Source organism: Stigmatopora nigra, chromosome 12, assembly GCF_051989575.1.
Source record: "Stigmatopora nigra isolate UIUO_SnigA chromosome 12, RoL_Snig_1.1, whole genome shotgun sequence".
Taxonomy (NCBI): domain Eukaryota; kingdom Metazoa; phylum Chordata; class Actinopteri; order Syngnathiformes; family Syngnathidae; genus Stigmatopora; species Stigmatopora nigra.
Genome location: NC_135519.1, coordinates 11,964,145 through 11,991,385, shown reverse-complemented (window position 1 = coordinate 11,991,385; position 27,241 = coordinate 11,964,145). Strand labels below are relative to the sequence as shown.

Below are 27,241 nucleotides of genomic sequence, written 5' to 3'. Positions count from 1 at the left end.
ACAGACTTTAAACTCAATTCCCAGTCCTACATCCCATAATATTTTTTTGAATAAAATAGTATCAAATAAATTAAGGAAGAAAAGTTCAGAAAAGTAGTCGTTCAGTGCACATGGCATTAAAAAGTGAACGCAACAGTCACTCTAAAAATCGTTTTTAGCGAGTACCGAAATCTTCGGCGCTCACACAAAACAAAGCGCAGGTACGCCATTTATTTCCCCCGGCTACATAAAAGCGCTCAGTATATATCATGGGCAGCTCTTACGGGATTATTGACATTGTCTGTGTCTGTCTGCGCCAGAGCGTACATGCCGCGACTACAAAACTGTCAACTCATCAACTGACAACGCCGTTTAGCGCTAATGCAAGTCTCCATCAGCTGTCACAAGCATTTGCATGAAATCGATAGCAGATGGCGCTCCGTGTCACCAATTTCATTACGCCGGGGTTGTTACAAAGATCATCTCCATGATAGATGAGAACGCCACGTCGTCACGCCGACGATACACCCGACTCCAACCTCGATATTTCCCAGCCTTCCCGATGTCGCCAACCTTAAATGGCGTCCTTATCCTCGCCATCCCGATGTCTGGTCTGCATTTCCCAGCATGCCTAGCGGCTGGAGCAGGCCCCAGCTGAGGTAGAGGACAGGAGAGCGTGATGTATCACCCTAAGAGCGCCTACTGACAGCCTCTGATGATGGATGGCCTGATTATGGAGTGCTTTTTACACATACACAATTTACATCACAGCGAGCGGCGGGGTCGAACCCAAGCACGCACGCGCATTCCCTGACAGGTGCACGAGCGTTTAGATAAGAAGGCGCTTGGAAATAACAAAGGGAAGGAGCCAAATTCCTCGCCGCCGCCTTGTCATGTACGATCGATACGCCGGATCAATCCTTTATTAAGGGCAAGATGGCGTTTGTCCACTTGGCGAAGCGAGCTCTTTTGTCGCTTTCGGGATGCGTGACGACACGGCAAATTAGATTTCCAGGCCGCTCAGGTGAGGCCAAGCTGCGTTTTTTTTTTTTTTTTTTTTACTGTACGCCATTCGCCGTTATGGTAGAACCACCCGATCGATTAGCGCCCCGCGTCGCCTATGCTTGAACGCATAATTGCTGCGTTTGATCACGCTAGAGTTGGCAATTACCGTACTTGCGAGGACGAGTGGTGCGCCGAGGCATGCATATTTTCAGCTAGCGTAGATGGGGACAAAAATGTGGCGAAAGCGCCAAATATTCTGCCGTGAGTGACTCTGTTTTTGGCACATTTTGGAGCAGGTTCTGCGAAAAGTGTTGGGCGTTAATGCTGAAATTACACACTGAGTAATGAGTGATGGGCCAAATTACAGGCTGAACAATGAATAGAAGCAGGCACTTCTTATTAGTCTCCATAGAAAGCCATTGATTTATGAAGCGCCGGGCTCGCTCGGCAGAGTTACTCTCCTGAAAATGATATCTACATTGAGAAGTGATGTTCTCTATTAAGTCGTTCCTTCCCCCTTTTGCACCGCTCGCCTCCCTCTCTTCCTCCCTCCCTCCCTTTCCTCTCCTCGCCCGCCGACGAACGTACGCGAGATTGTTTAGAAGCGGGCGGGCGCTGTGAGGAAGCCTTCAATTACCCATTAGGACTGTCAGACATATAAAGCGTCCCCGCTCTCACCCAAGTCTTGGTTATGATTCATTTACTTTGTGCCCCTGATTCATTGCCCAATATGCCTCATGCTCCAGATTACTATTTGAGGGTTGGGGAAGATTGATGGCTCCGTGGGATCCGCCGCCGTATTTCACAAGGGCGCTCCGTAACCGTACGTACGTACGTACGCTGGCTGGCTGGCCAAGTGTGAGATGACAGCGGCTTACACTAGATCAATGTGTGGACAGCCTTTCACAGATTATTAAAGCTCTGTTAGATTAAAAGAGACCCGCTCCGTAGTTTAGCCCTAGTCAATATTCTACGGTAGATAAAAAACGGGGGAGGGTCCCTTCGCAAGGATCCCGCCACTGATGTAGGTCATCACGGCTGTTAATGGAATAACACTCGGTGACACCAGTGTCATGAGGAACCGTGTCATTTTTTCATCGCCACCCACCGAGTTGCTGCTTTTTTCATGAGATGATTTGACACCTTTGAGGTTTTGTTGAAATTAGACATTTTAAAATGACTTTTGGACTGTAAACGCTAACAGATTGCTCAATTACGCTCTTCCCAAAACACCCAAAAAGACGAAAAAGTAACATTTTAATAACGCTTATCTCTCTTCTCTTGCAGCCCTGAATGAGCCAACCATCGACTACGGTTTCCAGAGGCTGCAGAAGGTCATCCCCAGACACCCCGGCGACCCCGAGAGGTTACCAAAGGTCAGTTTGCCATCTCTGCAAAAGCGCATTTGAATATTTCCTCAAATTTTTCGTTAGTCTGGGCAGAAAGACAACATCCCTTAGCGCACTGAGTACCAATGTTAGTGACTTGCCATAAGCAGGTGCATGTCAATGTTCCCTCTAATTTTTCCTGTAAAACATGCTGTAAAACACAAAAAAACATAAGAGTGGACAGAGCTACTGCCACTGGCTTCCGCATAAACAGCACCATCATGGGGAAAGGAGTAAAAAAAAAAGTTTAGATTTTATTTACTGCACGCCATATGATTGCTGCTACGCAAAGAAGACGAAAGTGTGCAGCTTAGAGGGAACATTGAAAGGGACGATGCGGTGGAGGTGGGAATCAAACAAAGCCACATTACCACCAAAGCGTAGTGTTGTAAAAGAAAGAAAAAAAAAAGGGAACAGCTTTGCCTCACATATGTGGCTTAACCACTAGCCAGCGTAGTAATTGCATTGGTTTAGAGTGAAGAGAGAGAAGCGTAAACTCTCTGTGCGGTAAAATAGCTCAATCAGGCCTTTTCCTCTCCACTAGTCTGTGGAGATGGTAATCTGGTCAGAAACCACCACGTCTGCGCCCTCATTACCCCGCTCATGTTTTCCTTTCATTTTCTGCAGCTCGATTTGGTTTAATCTTTTGTTTACAGAACCCTGTGCCGTAGACCCCCTCGTCTTACCGCCGCTAATAGACAAAGACTGCGTGTTATTATGCTTTGGCTTTCTTATTGTTTTCCTTTTGAACCCGGGCGATGTGCTTGAAAGCCGCCACGTCTTACGTGCTTACCATTTTGACTTCGTAGAACGAGAAGGTGGAAGTAAAACGCTTTAAATCGTTTCCTACCGATAGAATCTATCACTAATTGCAGCCACCATTTCGGTGACTGACATTCCAGATGTCGTAATATGAACGATGAGTCAAATCGGGGGAAGCGTTAGCCACGTAGTAAAGCCATAGTGGCCACCTTTTGGGTTTTAATAACATTGTAGAACCTCTGAAGACCTTATCTATTAAATCCCAGCATGCGGCGCGGCAATATCATTAACGTCCGGCGGACAATTTAATAAAGAGCGGGCGGTGTGTGTGGTCGCTAAAGATGTTTGACCGAGCCAACGTAGGAAAAAAAAGTAGAGCATCACAGCTAGCCCTTTCTTAGCTATATGAAGTGTTTCAATTAGGAGTCGGTCCCCGTGGAGACGCGCCACAACACCTTGACATGAAATGTGACTCTAATTTTAGCAAGTAAACCCTGACCATTGGGTTAAAGTACCTTTAATATCCACTCCTTTTCTTTTTCGGGGGTACTATTTCTATTCTATAAAGTCACAGTGTCTTTGCAACAAGAAGGGAAACCAAAAAAAAAGGACAGGCACGTTGTTAAACACAGCTTTATTACAGAGAAAGCAGACTTGTTTCCATGAATACAAAGTGTTGTTGGCAGTGAGACAGCTCTTGACACCGGACCCGAGATTAGTTTCCTAGGCGCGTGTATACTTAATATAGCGCTCTCTCTCTCTAGCCAGCCTTTTGCATGAAACAATCACAGAGTGAGATGAAACCCTGCACTTCCAATAAACAACATAAATATTTGATTTGCTCTCTAATGGACCCAAATATGGGGTTCAGGGGGCATGTAAATGATCCCACCAAGTGATTCGTCATTGTTAAGCTTGCCATCCGAGGGTCAACGCTAGGGGTCAAGAGCGGATTCTCAATAAAGGAGCCGCCGGCGGAACACAAACGGCATATAGAAAGCGGCCATTACTGCAGGTGAGGTGTGGGTGCTGGGTGGGGGGGTCTTTCTATAAAAAGGAGATAAAGCAGGGTAGGCATTAGCAGAAAGGCAAATCGACACCCAACCCACAAGCACCGCCCTCCCATGACTTCACCCTCCAGTTGATAATATTACTGCGCTATTGATTTCCACCAGCCTTCTCTCTGGGACCAGTAAGACACGTGGTAATTGTAAGGAGACAGAAAGCCAATATGGGAGTGCTCATGGATAGCGAGGGATGCACGCTAATATTGTTGCTACATAGAGAAAAAGGAAAAAAAAATAAACATGGAGGGGAGAGGAGTAGAGCGGTGGTGGTGGTGGTGTTGGTGCGTGGGTCCGCCTCTGATTGAAGTTTACCTCGTAATTCTAAGACAACATCGTAGATGACAGTCTGACCCTGTGGGAGGAGAGCAGATATAAAAATTCAATGCAAAGTCCAGGGTGAATATGAAAGTAATAAGTGTGAGCAGTCAAGTGATGAGAAAGGAGATTGGTTTGCGGGCATTGCGTTAAGTGAAGAGAGACTTTGGAATTGCACCCCCCACCTCCACCCCTCTTTTTAAGATCTTGTTATAAAACAATTTTCTATTCATAATATAAAAAAGACAATTTATAATACCATTTTGTGCCCTCTGGCAGTAATGGACAAATAGACTGGAATATCACATTATATCACACTCAATTTCTCTCTTCTGTAACAAATTAGATTCATTATGAAATTAAAAGTGGAAACTCAATATTGTTTTATTATTAAGCTGATTGCTTTGGATTCTTTACTTTCCCCCACTCCACCCCAAGACCCCCCCCCCCCCAGCCCCCACCCCAAAATGAGCCTAAGCCCCATTCTTTTCCAATTCCTCGCATAATCCGCCAAGAAAAAAAAAATATTACAAATGTGCTCATGTCAAGCAATTACCCATGTATTTAAATGAATCTCTCTTCCTGTGCTCTTTGAAGTACCTTCATCTAATGGCCCTATGCTTCTAAATGCATTCATTACCTCGGGCTAGAGCTAACAGAGTAATTGCCTTACACTTTTATAATGGCATTAGCACTCGGAGCTACATAACCTAGGCCCTCTTTTATTAACTGCCATAATATAAATACAAGGTCCGTGTTAATCTACTACGCTCAGAATCACATTTTAGACCCCGTTTCCCGCTTGTTTTATGACAATGCGTCATTTGTTATGACTTCCCCTCGGCGAGAAAAAGCCAGCCAGCGAGCAAGCCAGCCAGCGAGTGAGCAAGCCAGCAAGAGAAAGAAAGCAGCTTCTAAATCTTGGGTGATCTGTCATGCCAGCGCCTCCATTTAAACGCTTGTTCGACACCAGACCTTTATGCAAAGCGAGACGTAGAACAGCGGAAATCGGTCACGCGTTTGTCAGCCGACAAAAGGAATCATTTGAGGCCTTTAATTGTTTCAATTTACCATGCCGTCTTCTGATATGTCTCCATGACATGAAAGCCAATTACACTTATTCTAGAGTAGCGTTGAGATTTACATGGAAATGCCCCCAGAACGCTATTCGCCGCTAATCGTATTCACAGCGTGAGTTGATCCGCATGAAGGCGTCTCGTCGGAAGACAACAAACTTGCTCCTTTTTATTGGATGCCGCGCTTGTCGTCCTTTTCCGATTGGACGGGGACGCCACTTAATCGTAGCCTCCGCCAGTCGGCTCGGTTAGTTAAGACGCCACGCGGTAAACGACAGATTAAGGATGAGAGGCAATATCGTTTTCCCTTCTTCTTCTTTTCTTTCCTTTTTTTTCCACCAAGCTGTCCTTATGTCACTACCGCAAAGTACCATATGGACAAGGAGCGGCAGGACATTTTACAGGAAAATGAAACATGGCTGGCGTGCGAGACGCTCTTAATTGCTTTAATTGTTGCTTAAAATTGAGAGCCATGTAGGAGAGCTTGAAATATGATGGAATAGATTATTGGTAATTATTAAGCGCAGACAAAAAGCCAAGGAAAGCCACTTTATCTCACTCAGCGAGTGCGAGAGAAATCTGTTCTGCCTGATGAGAACACATCAAGACAGCTGGTCCTCTCATTTAGCCTACCTGCCTCACGACAAGGCGTAATTCTTTATTTGTATGCAAACTAGATGCATGCGACGTTGAGCGTACACCCCAATTTCAGAGGTAAATGCCCATTCTAAGAACCACCCATCCGGTGACTCGGAGTGGATTAAGCGATATGTTTCTATAAGAAAGCGCGCCGCCGTATGTTGGATGGCGATTCATCTTGATAAATCAAGGGCTGGGCTGGATACGCTCTTTGGGATGAAAGCAGCCGTAAACAGCCAGCGCGAGCGAACGCGGGCCCGGCGTCGTCGTAGTAGGCCGCCGTTTGAAGGCGGCGACGGAGGCTGTGTTTACATTCATTTACGGCAGCTGCCGTCTTAATCCCGTGCCGCCATTGCCAAGCGATGGAACACTTCAGACAAATTACCGCGGCCCGTGAAAGAAAACACAGTCCAAGTGAGAAGAAAACAAGCACCATCTGAGATGTTTTTTTTTTGCTGACAGATTTGCATTGCTTTTAAGCAAGACTTCTAAAAAACGGTCAACAAATCTCTCCGCTTTGTGGCAGGTGACAACGACAACGCTCGAACGTTTTTTTTTGAGTGTTTTCCAATGTGCCGGAAGCTTTCTTGTTCAAAAGTAAAGACCCGAGAGGGGGATTTTGGTCGAATTCAAAGGCCAGATAAAGACTCGGAACGGGATCCGAGGCCAACGGGATCCTAGGCCAAGTGGTTTTAGGCGTTAAGAGCCAAAAGCGACACGACTAATCCGCATTGTAGAGCGGGGGCGAGCGTGCAGACATGGATAAGAGCACATCCCCAGCATCCGTATCCCCCAGGCATGGGCACCCAGCTCCTACTGGATGGGAAGTCATTTGTGAAGTCCTTTGCATCAGCCAGTCAAAGAGGTTAATTGAAAAATTCCTTAATGTCATTACAACAGAACTAGATTAACCCAGAGCTAATTCACTTTATTGTTCTGAGGAGAGGGCCTCGGCGCTGAACTCTGCAAGCACGGAATCAGGCGCGAGGTGTTGTTTTTAAAGGACTATGCCGCTTTAATTAAGATAGGGAACATTATTCACCGCTCTGCATGCATGAAAGGAGTAAAGTAGTGTGTAAATGAAGGAGCTGCGCCTCTTAAAACAGCACTCCTCTTCACTCGGGGCGCCGTGGAAAAAGCCTACACGGCTAGCCGTGTAATGTTTCCGATACGCTTTGTTACTGTATGGGCTCTCAACATTTTTCTTCTCTTTTTTCTTCTCCTTTCGTCAGGAGGTGTTGTTGAAGAGGGCGGCTGACCTCGTGGAGGCCCTGTACGGGATGCCGCACAACAATCAGGTGTGTATGGGCGCCGTTACGCACTCAAATGAATGAGATATTTACCGAGAGCATCACCATAGGGTTTTTTTTTCCGCAACACTATAACTGGAGCGAGATGTGAGCGAAAGCCTATAGCCGTTAGCCGTGAAGGAGGCATAAAAGTGGCGGCGCCGCCGCTTTAAAAAAGGAAACTGGCCAACCTTTCCCTTTTCCTCTATATGCTTCTCAGGAGATCATTCTGAAGAGGGCAGCTGATATCGCCGAGGCCCTGTACAGCGTTCCCCGCAACCACAACCAGATCCCTTCCCTCGCCAACACGGCCTCCCACGGCATGATGGGAGTTAACTCCTTCAGCAGCCAGCTAGCGGTCAACGTGTCCGAGTCACAAGGGAACGACCAAGGTAAGACACGCTTGCTGGTTCTCAAAACGTACGGACGGGGTGACGGAAACTAGGACATTTTCGTAGACGTGTTAAAAAATATATATATATTTTTTATACCTGCTCCAACTCTAAAACAATATAGACTTATAGGTCCTGATTAATGAATGAGATAAAAGTACAAGTATTACTGCCTTGCCTCATAGAGTGATGGCCCAGTGGTTAAGTCATCGGTCTTTCACCTCTGTGGTCCTGGGTTCAAATCCAAGTGCCTGCAAAGATTTTCCAAATATTATTCAGGGAAATGAATGAGATAAAAGTATAAGTATTACTACTACCTTCTATCACAGAGTGGTGGCCCAGTGGTTAAGTCATCAGTCTTCCACCTCTATGGTCCTAGGTTCAAATCCAAGTACCTGCAAAGATTTTCTGTCTTAAAAACGACATAGTATAGTAAGCCTTTTTTGTCTTCAAAAACGACATAGTATAATAAGGCTTTTTTGCCTTAAAAACGACATATTATAGTAAGGCTTTTTTTTCTTCAAAAACAACATAGTATAGTAAGGCTTTTTTGTCTTCAAAAAACGACATAGTATAGTAAGGCTTTTTTGTCTTCAAAAAACGACATAGTATAGTCAGGCTTTTTTTTCTTAAAAAACGACATAGTATAGTAAGGCTTTTTTTCCTAAAAAACGACATAGTATAATAAGGCTTTTTTGTCTTAAAAAACGACATAGTATAGTAAGGCTTTTTTGTCTTAAAAAACGACATAGTATAGTAAGGCTTTTTTTTGTCTTAAAAAACGACATAGTATAGTAAGGCTTTTTCGTCTTAAAAAACGACATAGTATAGTAAGGCTTTTTTTTGTCTTAAAAAACGACATAGTATAGTCAGGCTTTTTTGTCTTAAAAACGACATAGTATAGTAAGGCTTTTTTTTGTCTTAAAAAACGACATAGTATAGTAAGGCTTTTTTGTCTTCAAAAACTACATAGTATAGTAAGGCTTTTTTGCCTTAAAAAACGAGCTAGTATAGTAAGGCTTTTTTGTCTTAAAAAACGACATAGTATAGCAAGGCTTTTTTGTCTTCAAAAACGACATAGTATAGTAAGGCTTTTTTGTCTTCAAAAACGACATAGTATAGTAAGGCTTTTTTTCTTAAAAAACGACATAGTATAGTAAGGCTTTTTTTCTTAAAAAACGACATAGTATAGTAAGGCTTTTTTTCTTAAAAAACGACATAGTATAGTAAGGCTTTTTTTGTCTTCAAAAACGACATAGTATAGTAAGGCTTTTTTGTCTTCAAAAACGACATAGTATAGTAAGGCTTTTTTGTCTTCAAAAACGACATAGTATAGTAAGGCTTTTTTTCTTAAAAAACGACATAGTATAGTAAGGCTTTTTTGTCTTCAAAAACGACATAGTATAGTAAGGCTTTTTTGTCTTCAAAAACGACATAGTATAGTAAGGCTTTTTTTCTTCAAAAACAACATAGTATAGTAAGGCTTTTTTGTCTTCAAAAAACGACATAGTATAGTAAGGCTTTTTTTCTTAAAAAACGACATAGTATAGTAAGGCTTTTTTGTCTTAAAAAACGACATAGTATAGTAAGGCTTTTTTGTCCTCAAAAACGACATAGTATAGTAAGGCTTTTTTGTCTTAAAAACGACATAGTATAGTAAGGCTTTTTTTTGTCTTAAAAAACGACATAGTATAGTAAGGCTTTTTTGCCTTAAAAAACGACATAGTATAGTAAGGCTTTTTTTGCCTTAAAAACGACATAGTATAGTAAGGCTTTTTTGTCTTAAAAAACGACATAGTATAGTAAGGCTTTTTTGTCTTCAAAAACGACATAGTATAGTAAGGCTTTTTTGTCTTCAAAAACGACATAGTATAGTAAGGCTTTTTTTCTTCAAAAACAACATAGTATAGTAAGGCTTTTTTGTCTTCAAAAAACGACATAGTATAGTAAGGCTTTTTTGTCTTCAAAAAACGACATAGTATAGTAAGGCTTTTTTGTCTTCAAAAACGACATAGTATAGTAAGGCTTTTTTGTCTTCAAAAACGACATAGTATAGTAAGGCTTTTTTGTCTTCAAAAAACGACATAGTATAGTAAGGCTTTATTGTCTTCAAAAACGACATAGTATAGTAAGGCTTTTTTGTCTTCAAAAACGACATAGTATAGTAAGGCTTTTTTTCTTCAAAAACAACATAGTATAGTAAGGCTTTTTTGTCTTCAAAAAACGACATAGTATAGTAAGGCTTTTTTGTCTTCAAAAACGACATAGTATAGTAAGGCTTTTTTGTCTTCAAAAACGACATAGTATAGTAAGGCTTTTTTGTCTTCAAAAAACGACATAGTATAGTAAGGCTTTATTGTCTTCAAAAACGACATAGTATAGTAAGGCTTTTTTGTCTTCAAAAACGACATAGTATAGTAAGGCTTTTTTTCTTCAAAAACAACATAGTATAGTAAGGCTTTTTTTTCTTCAAAAAACGACATAGTATAGTAAGGCTTTTTTGTCTTCAAAAAACGACATAGTATAGTCAGGCTTTTTTGTCTTCAAAAACGACATAGTATAGTAAGGCTTTTTTTCTTAAAAAACGACATAGTATAGTAAGGCTTTTTTGTCTTCAAAAACGACATAGTATAGTAAGGCTTTTTTGTCTTCAAAAACGACATAGTATAGTAAGGCTTTTTTTCTTAAAAAACGACATAGTATAGTAAGGCTTTTTTTGTCTTCAAAAACGACATAGTATAGTAAGGCTTTTTTTTGTCTTAAAAAACGACATAGTATAGTAAGGCTTTTTTGTCTTAAAAAACGACATAGTATAGTAAGGCTTTTTTGTCTTCAAAAACGACATAGTATAGTAAGGCTTTTTTTGTCTTCAAAAACGACATAGTATAGTAAGGCTTTTTTGTCTTAAAAACGACATAGTATAGTAAGGCTTTTTTGTCCTCAAAAACGACATAGTATAGTAAGGCTTTTTTGTCTTAAAAACGACATAGTATAGTAAGGCTTTTTTTTGTCTTAAAAAACGACATAGTATAGTAAGGCTTTTTTGCCTTAAAAAACGACATAGTATAGTAAGGCTTTTTTTGCCTTAAAAACGACATAGTATAGTAAGGCTTTTTTGTCTTAAAAAACGACATAGTATAGTAAGGCTTTTTTGTCTTCAAAAACGACATAGTATAGTAAGGCTTTTTTGTCTTCAAAAACGACATAGTATAGTAAGGCTTTTTTTCTTCAAAAACAACATAGTATAGTAAGGCTTTTTTGTCTTCAAAAAACGACATAGTATAGTAAGGCTTTTTTGTCTTCAAAAAACGACATAGTATAGTAAGGCTTTTTTGTCTTCAAAAACGACATAGTATAGTAAGGCTTTTTTGTCTTCAAAAACGACATAGTATAGTAAGGCTTTTTTGTCTTCAAAAAACGACATAGTATAGTAAGGCTTTATTGTCTTCAAAAACGACATAGTATAGTAAGGCTTTTTTGTCTTCAAAAACGACATAGTATAGTAAGGCTTTTTTTCTTCAAAAACAACATAGTATAGTAAGGCTTTTTTGTCTTCAAAAAACGACATAGTATAGTAAGGCTTTTTTGTCTTCAAAAACGACATAGTATAGTAAGGCTTTTTTGTCTTCAAAAACGACATAGTATAGTAAGGCTTTTTTGTCTTCAAAAAACGACATAGTATAGTAAGGCTTTATTGTCTTCAAAAACGACATAGTATAGTAAGGCTTTTTTGTCTTCAAAAACGACATAGTATAGTAAGGCTTTTTTTCTTCAAAAACAACATAGTATAGTAAGGCTTTTTTTTCTTCAAAAAACGACATAGTATAGTAAGGCTTTTTTGTCTTCAAAAAACGACATAGTATAGTCAGGCTTTTTTGTCTTCAAAAACGACATAGTATAGTAAGGCTTTTTTTCTTAAAAAACGACATAGTATAGTAAGGCTTTTTTGTCTTCAAAAACGACATAGTATAGTAAGGCTTTTTTGTCTTCAAAAACGACATAGTATAGTAAGGCTTTTTTTCTTAAAAAACGACATAGTATAGTAAGGCTTTTTTTGTCTTCAAAAACGACATAGTATAGTAAGGCTTTTTTTTGTCTTAAAAAACGACATAGTATAGTAAGGCTTTTTTGTCTTAAAAAACGACATAGTATAGTAAGGCTTTTTTGTCTTCAAAAACGACATAGTATAGTAAGGCTTTTTTTGTCTTCAAAAACGACATAGTATAGTAAGGCTTTTTTGTCTTAAAAACGACATAGTATAGTAAGGCTTTTTTTTGTCTTAAAAAACGACATAGTATAGTAAGGCTTTTTTGTCTTCAAAAACGACATAGTATAGTAAGGCTTTTTTGTCTTCAAAAAACGACATAGTATAGTAAGGCTTTATTGTCTTAAAAGGCAACATAGTATAATAAGGCCTTGGCCTCCCATCTCTGTCGACCTGGGTTCAAATCCTGGTTTGCTGTGCTCAGTAAGCATACCTAACTTTTCCCACTTGAAGGCACAATATAGTACTAAGTATGATCTGGGAGTGAAAAGAGACAAAACAACAAATACTACTGCCTAATCTTCAAGAGTGTTGGCCCAGTGGATAAGGCATCAGTTTTCTGCCTCTTTGGTCTTGGGTTCAAATCCAAGGACCTGCAAAGTTTTTCCAAATATTATTCAGGTAAATGAATAGGATAAAAGTATAAGTATTACACTTTTACCTCATAGAGTACTGGCCCAGTGGTTAAGTCATCGGTCTTCCATCACTGTGGTCCTGGGTTCAAATCCAAGTATCTGCAAAGATTTTCCAAATATTATTCAGGTAAATGATTAGGATAAAAGTATAAGTATGACTACCTTCCATCACAGAGTGGTGGCCCAGTGGTTAAGTCATCAGTCTTCCACCTCTGTGGTCCTGGGTTCAAATCCAAGTACCTGCAAAGATTTTCCAAATATTATTCAGGTAAATGAATGAGATAAAAGTATAAGTATTACTAACTTGCCTCATAGAGTGTTGGCTCAGTGGTTAAGTCATCAGTCTTCCATCACTTTGGTCCTGGGTTCAAATCCAAGTACCTGCAAATATTTTCCAAATATTATTCAGGTAAATGAATTGGATAAAAGTATAAGTATTACTGACTTCCATTACAGAGTGGTGGCCCAGTGGTTAAGTCATCAGTCTTCCACCTCTGTGGTCCTGGGTTCAAATCCAAGTACCTGCAAAGATTTTCCAAATATTATTCAGATAAATGAATAGGATAAAAGTATAAGTATTACTAATTTCCATCACAGAGTGGTGGCCCAGTGGTTAAGTCATCAGTCTTCCACCTCTGTGGTCCTGGGTTCAAATCCTAGTGCCTGCAAAGTTTTTCCAAATATTATTCAGGTAGATGAATGAGATAAAAGTATAAGTATTACTACCTTTCATCACAGAGTGGTGGCCCAGTGGTTAAGTCATCAGTCTTCCACCCCTGTGGTCCTGGGTTCAAATCCTAGTGCCTGCAAAGATTTTCCAAATATTAATCAGGTAAATGAAAGAGGTAAAAGTACAAGTACTACTGCTTTCCCTCACAGGGTGGTGGCCCAGTGGCTAAGTCATCAGTCTACCACCTCTGAGGTCCTGGGTTCAAATCCCAGTGCAGGCAAAGATTTTCCAAATATTATTCAGTTAAAAGAATAAGTTCTAATTCTAAGTGTTTAAGTGTATAAGTCTTCAGTAGTGTATGAAGCATTTTGTCCAAAAAATGACTAAGTGTTTCACCCCATTTCCTTGGATAAAACGTTTCAACACCCTTGTATAAGTGGGGCACGAGTTGGTGTAGTGGGTTGCACACTCGCCTTCGGACCGAGAGAACGTGAGTTCGCTTCCCGGTGTCGGCGGTTCACTGACCAAGCAAGCGGTCGAGGGTCGGCCGAAGGCCGACCCGAGAACGCCTTTCGCACAGACAGGTCCTTCAACATTCTTCCGAACTGCCGAAGGCAGTTCGGAATATAACCTTTTGCTGAAAAGTATGACTAAGTGTTTAATAAAAATTAAAAAGATTTTTCCTTTTTTTTTTTCTTCTTCATCTTAATCCATTGACCAATTCTTCTTTCCAGTTATTTTCAGCCAAACGACAGAGGGGATCGAACTCAGGTCTCCCACACGGGAGTCCAGTGATCTAACCTCTGTGCCAACCAAGTGACTACACTTTCCTTAGTAATCATTTGAGTTTCTTGACAAGAAGTCCACAGAAACAACTAAGTGAAAATGTGTCACGACCGGGAATTGAACCTAGGTCTCCCGGACGGGAGTCCGGTGAACAAACCTCTGCGCCACACTTTCCTTGGTGGTCATTTGAAGGTCTTGACTACAAATATCTGGAAACAATTAGGAGAAAATGTTTAATAGTATAGTAAGGCATTTTTTAGATACAAACACTAAATGTTACACAAAAAAATATACAATATTTTACACAAGCTGTGAAAATTTGAGGTAATTCCAATGAAAATTGTCAAAATTATTGGCCTGCAAAATGGGGTCAAATATTTTGGAACACCATGTATACATATGTAACATTTCAGTTTCTGAACCATTTTATGCTCATGAGGGTCGCGGGGGGTGCCGGAGCTTATCCCAGCTGATTCCAGGGTCAGAGGCGGGGGACAATCCTATATACATATATAAGTTTATGTATATATACACAAACACAAAGAGATCTATACAGACAAAGCACCCAACTCCTTCTATCCAATTCCACAGTGGGCTACAGCCGGAACACGAGCAGCGTGTCCCCCCGGGGCTACATCTCCAGCAGCACCCCACAACAGTCGAGCTACAACACCGTCAGCAACAGCATGAATGGCTACGGCAATGCCGGCATGAACCTGGGAGTGCCAAGCTCCCCGGGGTTTCTCAACGGATCCTCTGCCAACTCCCCATATGGAAGTGAGTAGCCCACCGCCTTAGCACCAAAGTGCCGTTGATTGAATTCCACTTCCCACATTGCTTTTTGCCTCAATAAATCGCCCGTTAAAACTTTGTTGCTAACGTATTACCAACCCTTCAATGGCTCGCTCCAAGTCTTCCTCCAACAAGCAAAGTTAACCTAGGACAGGACATTTAACTTATTATATTATGGTTATTAGTATTATTGTTCTCTTTAATACGAACTATTGCCTATCATAGCTTTCACCTAAGGGCTGAGATGAAAATCATATAATAATAATACAAATAATTGAGACCTGGACTTGACAGTTTGGGTTCTGTAGGCCACGCTTCTATGTCAAATGTGAATATAACTATATATATAACCATAACAATATATAACTCACAGGTTAGCAAAGAGCCAGATGCACTCACCAAAAGGGCCATATGTGGCTCCCGAGCCATAGGGTCCCTACCCCTGCTATAGAGTATCAGGATAAATACTGATACAACGATCACAATTGGATTGAACAAAGCACATTTTTCAACCACTACTCCAAAATTCCCACATAATTAAGCCAAGTGAGGATGCTATATGTTAAGTCTTCGTTTCCTCAACTACACAACTTTGTTAAAGGCTTCTTAATACGGCGTCAACTTTCATAAAACTTTACTCAAGAACGTGTCAAAGTAACGAAGCGTTCCTTTTAAAGTCACGATCCGACAAGGTGAGTATTGTTAAATCTAGGCATAGTTCCAATTTGCAAGTAAACGGTGGCTGGTCAATACTGATCTTGTGCCCCCCCACCGCCTACTCCCTTTAACCCGAACCCAAAAGTAACAACACTACCTCAGCCTTACCTAAACTGCCCTCTTCCTCTCTAAGCACTACTCACAGCACGTTCTCAGTCTCACCTGCCCTCTCCCGCCCTCTCCCTCCCTGTCGTCTCTGCAGTTAAACAAAAGAGCGCCTTCGCCCCTGTGGTCCGACCCCAGGCCTCCCCACCCCCCTCCTGCACCAGCGCCAACGGCAACGGACTGCAAGGTGAGCCCCCCTCACCCCCTCATCCTTTCCCTACGGACTACTGGTCAGATACTGCTGCTCAGGCCTCTGTCCGGTTCGGTGAGGGATTAATCATTACACTTATATGCATTTTGACAGGCCAATTTACACATCATAACACACACAAAAACGTACACTGGCATGCACGCACACACACACACATGCATCCTACTACTCCAACTAGCGCTCCGACACACACACTCTCGTTGCCCTTTGGTAAAGATGATCTCCGGCGACGAAGAAGCTCGCCAGAATTGTTTTCGGTAATTATGTTTATTAGGTTATGTGCGTGCTCGCGTCACCAGCGACGTGATTGGTTTGAAAACAAGCAAAGCTGTCGCGTACGCGCCCCAAGATTAATAACATTGGGCTTAATGAAGTGGGAAATTAAAGTTCATCTCACAACACGTTCATACTTATTAATACATGTTGTGCAGAAATTAATGAGCAATGCCTCGCCATCATCATCTGCGCTGGCAAACTTAAAAGCATTCCAACCATGACTCTACAAATACACTCCAAGCAATATAATAATATATCATTCCCGGCAGTTCACTAGTCGCCTAATTGTTCAAATGCACGAGTGTACCCGTGCACAGTCTGGGTGAGGCAACAGTCGCTAATGACACCCCCGAACAGATGGCCCGGCGACAATGACCCCGGCAATGATACCTCGGATCGCGGCTAATCTTGCACGCCAACGCCAGAAACCCCAAGTGAAAACGTTGCACGTAAATGTCAGCGTTTTTTACCAAAGTCTCTCGTTCAGACGCAACTGCGCACCAAAATACGAACACAAATGCACCCAATAACCACGAACCCATATACACGTACACCCATGCACACATATACACACATGTAGCTGCACTATTCATTGCATTTAATTTCCACAAGTGTCTTAAAGCAAATCAACTAATAGAACCTTTCCTCTTTTTCTCAGCCATGTCCGGCCTGGTGGTCCCACCAATGTAAATGCACTTTCGTCATCTCAAGCACCAGTCTACCACTTTCACAGGACGTGCAAAAAAAAGTGCTGGTGCCATGTATAGTCAACCGCTTGATCTCTTTTTAAAGATGAATGGAGGATTTTTTTTTTTAAATGACTTTATCAACCCAGCAGAAGAAAAAAAATAAAGGATCTCACCAGGAAGATTGTTTTTTTTTCGCTGTGGGACTTTTTTTGTTTGGTTTTTGTTTTGTTTTGTTTTTCCCGCCCACTCATTCCATCACCCTTGACGAGGAGGACACAGGATGATGAAGGGTTTATTTTGTATACCTGTCGGCTTGCGCTTCGTTCGGCCTTGGATCCGCCGTCCGATCGACCACACGTTCAATACTGGAAGGGGACTCTGCGGAGTACACACGTTGTACAGTTAAAAAAAAAAAAAACACTGATGTACAGTACATTTGCCAACGAACTTGTTTGCCTCAGATTCTCTCTCTTTTTTTTCCCTTTCTCTTTTAATAGATCCACACACAAAGAGTTGTGCGTCTTTATAATGTGACTTTTTTTGTATTTTTAAATGTGTGAGGACGAATTAAAAAAAAACACACACAAAAAGGGGCCAAGACCGTTTTCAACTGGAAATTATAATAAGAGATATTATTCTATCATGTAGTTAATTGATCCAAAAATTACAAAAAGGGGAAATGAGGGTGGGGCCAAAAATATGGGGCGGGGCCGGTTGAATGAAGTTGTATACCATGTTTCATTCCTGCATTTTAACTTAAATTTTGTAATTTATTGTAGCTAGAAGAAAAAAAATCATCTTCAAATGGGAAAAAAATCCTTTTTGACTCAACAAGCACACTGATGTGTACAAAAAACACTGCTCTGTTGATGAATATGATGTACTTCCATGTCTAGAGCTTCCTTTTAAGCAAGTGTGTTTTGCCATGTTTTTCAACTTTTTTGCTAGCACTGTATATTAATGCATTCCTAGGCTACTGTGAAGTCTGTTTCTTGTTGATGAGGAGCAGTCTCTCTCTCTCCCTTCTATAGCTCCAATTCCCTTGTGTTTTATATGTGGTTAAAAAAAAATGGTAGACTATTGTGATATTGCCAAACTTGTGCTAAATATTTATACATCTGTCTTTTTCATGTTCTTTTAAAAATCAACACTCAAAAAAATGTCGAAAAGAACAAAAAAAAAATGTTAAAAAAGCAAATCCGTTGAGAATGTAGGGCGTAAAAAGTAGTTCATCGTCATATTTCTGTTCCAACACACACTTGCGCTCACTGAGGGGAAATTTTGTAACATATCAACTATAAATAATGTATTTATCTCTGAAATTTTGTATATTGCTTTTCATTATGTATGTATTAATCGTCATTGCCCTTAATATAGTGATGCAGCACAGATAATTCAGCCAAGAAATGTTGCCTTCATTTCGTTTTTTTGTTTTTTTTTGTATTTGATGAAATGCAATGTGCATATATTTCATGTGTATTCTCTCAAAAAACTTTGTGTTACTCCGTCGAGACTTTCTTGTCCATTTTTGTTGTTTTTTTTTTTTTTTTAAAAGGGGAAGTCAAACTTCATTGTTTATTTTTATATTGATTTTAAATTATCTATACAGACCATTTTTGGAGAAAACTTTGTTGGTTGTATTGTCAAATAAATTGTTTGTGACCCATATGATAGTTGTTAAGATCCAATAGAGACTAATGTGCATGAGGGACAACCTTGGAGATAAAAAAAAGGACAAAAAAAGGACAAAAAAAATTAAGAAACGAACAAACGAAGAAAAAAAAAACAGGCTCCATTTGTGGTTGTATTATTTTCTGTTTTGTAGAATGTAAAAAAAAAAAAAGTCATTTCTAATCACCACTTATAACTCTGCCACATAGCTTAAACATGTTTACAGGGGAGAAACATTAAAAATGTCAACATTTGAAATGGAAACGATGTTTTCTTAAGATTTCGCAGTTAACATTTTCAGTTTTAGCGACGACAAAAGACACCTAATCATGCTGTGAATTTCATTTTATCACTAGTAGACTAGTTTTTGACCACTATCGTCCGTTTTGGTTGAAATGGATTGCACGCCTACGACCGTCAATAGTAGCTAAATAGTTCAAAAACTAAAAAAATACTTATATTTGCCTTTAAATGAGGACTTTTCCAGTGTGAACAACCACTAGAAGAAGGCCAGGATGAAAAGCTGTGATGCTATTTTACGTGTAAAAGCGTAACCTCTACAAAAAAATGCACAAGTGTGTGTGTGGGGGGGGGTTCAGTTCTTTCCACCCGCTCTTGTCGACAAAGCGCTCTGACATTGCGAGATCCTCTTGCTACTTCAAAGCATCATTGTACTCATTCATAAACACTAGCGTCTTTTTTTCTATTTTTTATTCAAAGCACCCCAAATGGGTCTGGTTCGAATCCCTCATTTCATTGCATTAAGCCACCTCGTTAATAAAGAATCAATACATTGAAAGAGCAAGGTTATCCTTTGTCTATAAGAGCCCGTATCGTTTGGAAACCCTTATAGTTTGTGAGCTGAAAGGAGGGAGCGCGGTAAGAGGGGACGGAGGGGGGTGGTACTGTGAAATCTATACTCATCAAGTGGGTCAAACAGAAGGAGAGGAGTGTTTAGGGGTGTGTGTATATGGAGAGGAGCCGTGGGGGGGTTTCTTCCCTAAAAACAAGAGAGTATCTTATCTGGCGTTCTGAGTAGCAGGTCACAAAATGTCAATTTCCCATCAAGGCAACATTGTCCGAGGACACCTCTCCTTTTAATGCACAATTAAGCGGCGACGACACGAGTGCCAATCAGCATATCGCAGCTTATTATGTCAAGTGCGCCGATTCTGCCGCCGCTCAGATAGTCGGCCGTGTGGGGGAAAACGAGGAGGGGGGGGGGGGGGGGGGGGGGTTGCTGATAGCGCAAAAAAGAGCAGACGCCCTCAAAAGAGCAATTTAATTTTCAGCTGCGATCGCCTCCTGCTGCCCCTCAAATCATTCCCCGGATAATCCAAAGTGTCTGATAACAATAGTGTCCTGACATTGCATTATCTGTTTCCACGTTTACGTCTGCGGATCTATCGCCTTTGCTTACCGCCGTCTCTATTATTCATGACGAAAATCTGGCAAGGAAAATGCGCAAACTGTACATTTAGAGAGGGGGCTGCTGTAAATAAAAAGCTGGGCACGGACCACCGTGGCAGTGGGGGGGGGGAACAATAGTTCGGTTGAGCGGATTCGAGGAGGGTTGTGGAGAAGAAAAAAAATAGACAGGCAAGTTGTGAGGGGCAAAAGTACAATCAAAAATGACATGTTTGCTCAGTTGTTGCCAATTTTAAGCGGTTGGACGCATAGCGGAGGTGCACTGGATTGTCTCAGCAGGTTTCCGTGTCCGAGCTACGCCACTCAATCATTCTGAGAGCCTCTTTATTGGAGAACTCTTAATGGCCACCCTACGCCGTCATCTAAATGTGTGCATGAAATATTTATAAATCTCTGGGTCAATAATGCCCCATAACCATAGCCCGATGGAGCCCCTCCCCTGTGCCATAGCGTGCGGCCGCCTCCCTCCCTCCTCCGACGTGGAAAGGTGAAGAGGTCACGTAATCAAAAGGGAACGCGGCCGTTCTTATCAAGACTTGCTTATCTGTCAAAAGAGAGAAATATTGAAAGCAATATCGATCTTGCCGAGAGCCAGGCTTCAGATATTTGCTTGTGGATTGTTATATTTATGAAGAAGGGCGGATCCCCCTCCAAAAAATTAAAAGATAGGTTTTTAATAGACGGGTCGGGAATGTTTTTGAAGGAGAGAGCCATAAACGATTGACATTTTATAAAATGTTATTTCTGGAGAGCTATTCTCAGAATTGAAAAGTAAAAATATATGATTTTTTTTTGTAGTTTCACCACTTTTAAAGTACAAAAAGTCTTATTTTGAGAAAATTGTTATGCTGTTGCTAATCAAACAGTATCAATGAGATTATGCATGCTGAAGAGTAATAAAAAAAAGATTAAAGTGGTACCAGAGCATACATGGGCAAACTTTTTCTCTCTTTATATTTCATATGTACTGTTAACGGATGCACTTTTTTATATGTATCGTATCTTGTGCTGCCCCGGCCCATCTGTCCAGTTTTTAAAGTCAATGTCAATCCGCGGCAATAAATATTTCTTCATTAGCGGGGCGGTCTTAATCGCGGCGTCTCGGCGTGTGACCCGCTTCGCTTTAGGTGACCGTCGGCGAGGCCGCTCAGGTGAAAGATTACGCTCCGGTGATAGCGTTCGCATAAAAGGGCGACCGGACAATGAGGCAGTCAATGGAGAGTGCCGGCTCAAAGAGCCACAATGGCCGTGCGGGCTGGGAATTGGGCCGTGCCATATAAAAGGAATGAAACCTTCAGCCAGGGCCATGGAGGACAAGCATTCAGAAAAGAGCTTTCTGTTTGCGCTTTATCAATCGCTGCTTTCCCAGGAGGAAAAACAATTCTACCTGACCTTAAAAAAAGGGGAATATTAGCCGTTATTGAGGAGGGTCACAGGTTGACTTAAAATGGATGTCGTACCTTTGTGCTCAGGCGTGTCCGGACAAGGGCTCATCAAACTAAAATAGCGTGACAATGGTTTATCTTGGCTACTATGCTGAGGTGGTCTTTTTTTATTAAAGGGATTGGCTGTAGGGGAAGTGGGAGTTTAGATACAGTTATGGTACGCAACTACTTTGAGATGACATCAAGCGGGGTTGACCTTTTTTTGGGAACAATTCTCCAGTAAAAAAAACAAGAGATTTGACCCTTTTCTTATTTAAAATAGTCTATGTGTGAATGGGAAGATCTGATAATACGTGGTTCCCCTGTTACAACAACACACACGGCGGCGGCGGCGGCTTAGCGGCGGCGCAAACTAGATCCGTACAAAGATTTCCACTTCACTCAGTTGCGCAGTTGAAGAAAGAATGAGCAAAGTATCTGGGCGTGTGGGAAGAGCCATTAAACTTGAATTTGGGTGTCATTTGATACGTCATTAATGTTTCAGTGACTTTCACATTCACAAATGGAAGATTTAGACGTTCAGTCTGTTTTTTTTCCCTTTACGAACTTCACCGGGGTCCCTTAAACGACACCCTAAAATGTGGCCCGGGTACTGGGGAGGGGGTGGGGGTGCCGTTATGCGGCTGTAAAATAACTGCCACGGTCCCATTATATAGAGGTTCTTTCATAGTACCCCTCTGTAGCGCTTTGTCCGGTACTTCTGGATATGATATCATCTATTAATAATGTATTGGCAATGGATTACATAAAAAGGGAGCAGAAATAACATCCAATATTCATGCCCCCGGAGCTTGACTGTGTCCAATCCGTTTGGCCCATAAAACCTTCGCCCCATTTCCATATCCGCCGTGGGTCACGACAGGTCCGCCGCCGCACAAAGGCTCACAGAACGGTTCGAGTTGAGGAAAAAGGGTAGTTAAACAAAATGGACGCAAAAGAAGAAAAAACGAAGTGAAAAAAGGCTTTTTTTTCGTAAAACCGGTGCTGCGTTTCCCCCTTTAATTGTGCCACTTGAGAAATTGACGTGCCTCTGAAACATGGCATGAATCTCGCAGTTATTGCGGTCCCCTTGGCAGGGAATGTTGATACAACATCTGCATGCTATAGAAAGTAATGGAAGTAGCAGAGGTGGCAGCTGCAACTCTACAGGAAGTGTGCCATTTTCAGGCAGCGGCGCTGTGAGAAGCGCTAACTGCCAGCCTGGTCTTGCAGGCGGCTCTGATTGCCAGGACACTATGACAAACAGGCTGGGGATGGGAGTGTTGCATCCTGGGGGATGACAGCTTCTGTTTGATTGTCAATAAGGCTCATTAGCAGGAAAAATGGGGAATGCGAAAGGAGATTAAATGGCTCCCCACCCCTCCTTCCTCGCGTTCTATTTCACTCGCTGACTTTTTTAACATACAGAAAGACTTGGAGTACTTTTCCGTGTCGAAAAAGATCAGGCGCGGTTAATGCCGTGTTCTAGAATCGGATGTTCCCCGCAATCGGGCAAGGAACGGCCAACAAAGCGGCGTGTAAGGGCCTTTCCCAGAAGAGTCCTTGTCACGGCGCGCCAAACCTCTGTGATTATCGTTGTTTTTGCAGAGAGTGTCCACGCCTGCCAATACCGCTGTTCCATAAATGAATTTGGCCCCTCGTCAACGAATTACCTAACACGCAGAACTGTGTATGTGTCACATCCAATTCCAACTCACCGGCTTTGCCGCTGTGTGTCAGCTGGAGGACTTAATCATCAATCGTCAATCATAATAAGCCAAACACATTGATAGGGTTCTATCTGTCTATCTATCTGTCGTTCCTTTCCGTCCCCCCTCCCGTCTTCTACCACAGTTAAATAAGGAATAAAGTGAAAAGTTAAAACTGACCTTGTTAAATCGAGACCACAATTTATAGTCTTAATTTAGGGTATGGATTAATTAGTCTTGGCAAGTGTGAGCTAGATGGGCTTCTAGCGACGGCGTCACATCACAGGGCGCTTTCAAAACATCTTTGGAATCATTTCTGTCAACGTCAACTGCAGACGCCGCGATCTGTTTTATTTTGAATATTTCCAGCACACCCCGCTTTTAATTAATAATTGGGCAATTTATAGAGAGGATGTTCGTCTCTAATCAATAGCCTCCATCTCCCATCTTTCAAAATGTATCAGTACGCATGGACTAACTATGATGCTAACGGGCGTGAACATTGCACGTATCTGAGGAATTCGACTGGAACTTTCCCCTCTCACGGATCCAATCCTCCCCGTCATATAGATCGCAGTCTGCTGACAGAGCCCAGATGCTCCCAGCCTGTCTGGTGGGGGGGAACGGAGAGACTGGTGCCAGGGGGTCCTGGAGCCTCTGAAGTGCCGCCCTCACCGTCAACAGAACCAAGGCTAGACCTGCACTTTCTCTAAGCTGACACTGACTCACGGATTGATACGTACCGGGAGAGTCTCCGACAAATCAACGACCGGTCCTAATTAGAAAATTGCCGTTCGTCACCCGGGTTCACCAAGGTTACAATGACACACTAGTTCAAGGTCACTGGCAAGGGTTTTCTTTACTTTCTCATTTAATCCTGCCGTATCTCATCATGACTATCCAAAGCCTTTGTTCTCACAGAAAAAAGAAGTCTCCGATTGTCTCGTTTTGCCTCTCAAACGACAAAGATCATTACAAGGGCATCAAAGGATGCCATGTTTGCGATCGTATTGCCCTTTGTAGTAGGCGACGTAGCGCGCCGGCGTGCCGCCGCGGCAGCTGTCGCGACTGGCTACTCGCCGTGCCTCGGTGTCAGGGCCTCCGAGGCCTGGGCGGTCCCGGCAGACGGGCCAGAGGGGGGTGGGAGGAAACCCGATAGTGTGGCCAAGGAAGACTCAGTCTGTTCGTCTAGGCGGGCTATCTATTCCCGCGTCTGAGTGTGTCGGACTATCTGCATAACAAATACTCCTCCGGCTTCCCGGCAGCGGCGTGGCGCTTGCGGCTTGCCTAACTTGCTCTCAAAAGTTTATTTTTTAATTTTTTTCCCTCCCAAGCTCGCTAAATTTTCCAAAATAATAACAGCGACGAACTAGCAAGTTACAGGACCCTGTTTTCGGAAATACGAGGCGACATGTATGAAGAACGTAGAAGGCGTGGAAGGCGTGGAGTGTGTTTGTATTTGATGTGGGGGAGAAAATTGCTCTGTAATGAGGAGGGGTGCCAGGATATGAGATGGGAAGTGGGGAGTTGGAGACAGGATGTAAGTTATGAGAAGGAAACCAAATGTTAGGAAATATAGTGGTTGCTGTTGTCGTTGTTATGCCGCTTTAAGCTCAAATATCTCATTGGTGATTAATGCAACCTGGTTGGGTCAAAAATCTACGCTCGCAATGCCACCAAAACATATTCTTTATGGAGCTCCGACGCGTGTGTCATGTGTGTGTGTGTGTGTGTGCGCAAGTGCATGTGAGGGGGGTTAATAAATGTTGAATCAAACGCCGCACGAGACACTCACACTCCTTAAGGGTTGCCCATTAGCGCTGTGTGGGTGCATGGGGAGTTTATCAGTGTCTGGGTGATTTATGAAGTCAGACTCAATATCATCCACTTCACCCACACACATATGGACGTGCACATGTGCGCACATGAGCGTGGACGCACTGGAAATGGGGGGTGGGGGTTTGGGGGCATGGTATTTGGGCAAAAAATGAAGGCTTTGCCCGATAAGATGGACTTGGATTTGGCTTTAATCAAATTCTGAAAGTTAGACATCCAAAATGATAAAAGACTGATATTGCTGCTAGTACAAATATATCATAGGGTTAGGAAAAAAAAGTCCAAAATAGGAGAAAAAAAGAAGGTGTGAAATATTTAATACGAAGCATTGCCTAGGGTACCTGAGCAATTACACGGCCAATTACTGCCAGCGTGGCTGACGCTTTGATGCCGGACTTGTTTTCAGCGTCAAAAATTGTAGCATTCCTTCGAATTGAGTTAGCCATAAGCCAAAAAAAAAAATAGAAAAAGAAAGGGGAAAGAAAAGGAGGGTGCTTACAGTGCACTTCAGAGTATGCCCAAGCTTAAATGGGACCCCTTGTGGCTGTGTCACAACTCCCTTCGTTAGAGGGGGTTGACTGTAGCCTGTAGTCACCACAGGCATCATTAGCCCTCTGTGAAAACCACAGACTTGCTCTCATTCTTCATCTTCCCTGTCCGCCCGCCGCTTCGACATCCACGCTTATACCGACGGCGTGCGAGTCCGGTGGCGGCGTGGCGGCGAGAGCTCGGTTCGGGGATGAGGAATTAAAAAATGCAGCTCAAAAAAAAAAGGAAAAAAGTTGAAATGTATTCAAGGGGAGGGCCACTGGAATTGGATCAGTAAAGGTTAGAGTCGAGGTTATTTTGAGAAGGTGGATTATTAAGCTACCTGTGCTGCACAGAGGAGGAATAACTATGGGCATGTCAGGGTCACTCTGGAATTGCATTAGACAGTGAGGAGAATCAAGAATTTAATAGGGGGAAAGGAAAAGAATGAATCTGTCCACGCAACAAAAGATCCTTAAGGGGGGAGTGTTGGAAATGTTCTGTCAAAAACCCTTTAAACACACACACATTTATGTCCAAATACAACACACACACACATTGCCGCCCTCCATATGGTCCTTCCGAGATAAAATAACTCTCTCAAAAGGGATTAAGTGTGGTTTGTACTGGAAAATAAAATAACACCTAAACATGTAAGTTGCGGATCAAATGTGCAAAGCTGAATTCCAGGTTGAAATGTTGGGTGTCAGTTTTTACGTTCTGTACTGCCCTCTAATGGAAATGACTCAAAAAAAGAGGAGGGAAAAAAAGGAGAAGAGGCTCTGAGACGGGCTGAGGGACGCTAATCGGTAATGAGCTGGAGGCAGTCAACTTTTTATTGTAAATAAACGCAATTAAAAATGATGAAAGGTACTAATTTGACATGTGGAGATGTGTTGGTTTTGATGGGAGTTGTATATAAGACGTGGTGGTGGTGGTCGTCGTCGGCAACGGAGGTGTATTGCACGACGAGTGCTAACAATGAGATCTAAATGGAGACAAAACAAATACTCTACACTACAAAGCTTTGTAGCGGTAAAATTCCCAGCCTTTATCACTGGATGTCGAACAAAGCACTCGCTTGGCAGGAAATTAAAAAAACAACGAGAGGTACAAAGACTAATTCTACTCTCAGAAAAAAAAAAACAATAACAACAACAACAACAATGCAAGAGACATATTTTTTAAGGGAATAATAACTCTTTAGAAAAACCATTCCAAGCACTATCTGGCAAACGCAGTAGAGGCCCACAGGGAGCATATGTTTGTAATTCCTACTGTTCTCTGTTTAAGTTATTTTTGTACATTCTAATTCGGCAACAACTCACGAGTCCATTAACAATGCAAGCATCTCTATTCTTAGATTTTTTTTTTTAAATATGGATTGAAATGGAATGTTTACGTATGTTTTTGTGTGTGTGTGTGTGTGTGTTTTCGACGTCTGCCATACTTGATACAATTGGCGTCCGTCGTGTGTCAGTCGTCCTCTCGTGGGCGAGCAGCCATTGTTTGAGGCGGTCGCCCCTGCCGCTCATGTACGGGCCACTCTGGCCGCTGCTCCAAATGACTCGGTGGCAAGGGATGATGAGCGGAATCTGGCACGGGCAAACAAAAGAAAGAATTCATCCCTGAGGACGCCAACGTGCAACTTTTGCAAATGTTGTGCAAGCACATCTCGACAAAAAAAACCCAGAGTTACTTTGATGTCTTATCTTTTTCTGGAAAGGTACAATTATCCATCCTGTTTTTTTTGTTTTTAATTCTTTTTTAACCATTATAATACACCGTGGAGAATTGCATTTGTTTT

At 42.0% G+C, this 27,241-nt stretch overlaps 2 protein-coding genes and 1 long non-coding RNA gene across 11 annotated transcripts in view; 1 reads left to right on the top strand and 2 right to left on the bottom strand.

The window, feature by feature from the left end:
- LOC144205132 (transcription factor COE3) overlaps positions 1-18,506 on the top strand; it is an 85,552-nt gene extending 67,046 nt beyond the window's left edge. For 2 of the 4 annotated variants that reach the window (XM_077729266.1, XM_077729265.1), the window contains exons 11-16: positions 2,272-2,360; positions 7,464-7,529; positions 7,741-7,912; positions 14,640-14,825; positions 15,760-15,927; positions 16,808-18,506. In XM_077729266.1, the coding sequence (XP_077585392.1) occupies positions 2,272-2,360; positions 7,464-7,529; positions 7,741-7,912; positions 14,640-14,825; positions 15,760-15,927; positions 16,808-16,839 (713 nt within the window). In that variant the 3' untranslated portion in view covers positions 16,840-18,506. The remainder of the gene's footprint in view (positions 1-2,271; positions 2,361-7,463; positions 7,530-7,740; positions 7,913-14,639; positions 14,826-15,759; positions 15,928-16,807) is intronic. The other 2 variants (XM_077729268.1, XM_077729267.1) reach the window with 1 other exon arrangement.
- On the bottom strand, positions 12,258-15,481 carry LOC144205135 (uncharacterized). Of its 2 annotated transcripts, XR_013328009.1 has the most exons (6): positions 13,319-15,481; positions 13,047-13,255; positions 12,901-12,973; positions 12,755-12,832; positions 12,619-12,691; positions 12,258-12,550 (listed from the first exon to the last, which is right to left on the bottom strand). It is a non-coding gene; the product is annotated as an uncharacterized LOC144205135 (long non-coding RNA). The 2 variants fall into 2 exon arrangements; XR_013328010.1 differs by lacking the exon at positions 12,901-12,973 and having other exon boundaries at positions 13,038-13,255.
- The window catches only part of LOC144205133 (methylated-DNA--protein-cysteine methyltransferase-like), a 39,080-nt gene continuing 28,894 nt past the window's right edge, over positions 17,056-27,241 (bottom strand). For all 5 annotated transcript variants that reach the window (XM_077729272.1, XM_077729269.1, XM_077729270.1 and 2 more), the window contains exons 5-6: positions 26,885-27,029; positions 17,056-17,216 (exon numbers count right to left, since the gene is read on the bottom strand). In XM_077729272.1, the coding sequence (XP_077585398.1) occupies positions 17,131-17,216; positions 26,885-27,029 (231 nt within the window). In that variant the 3' untranslated portion in view covers positions 17,056-17,130. The remainder of the gene's footprint in view (positions 17,217-26,884; positions 27,030-27,241) is intronic.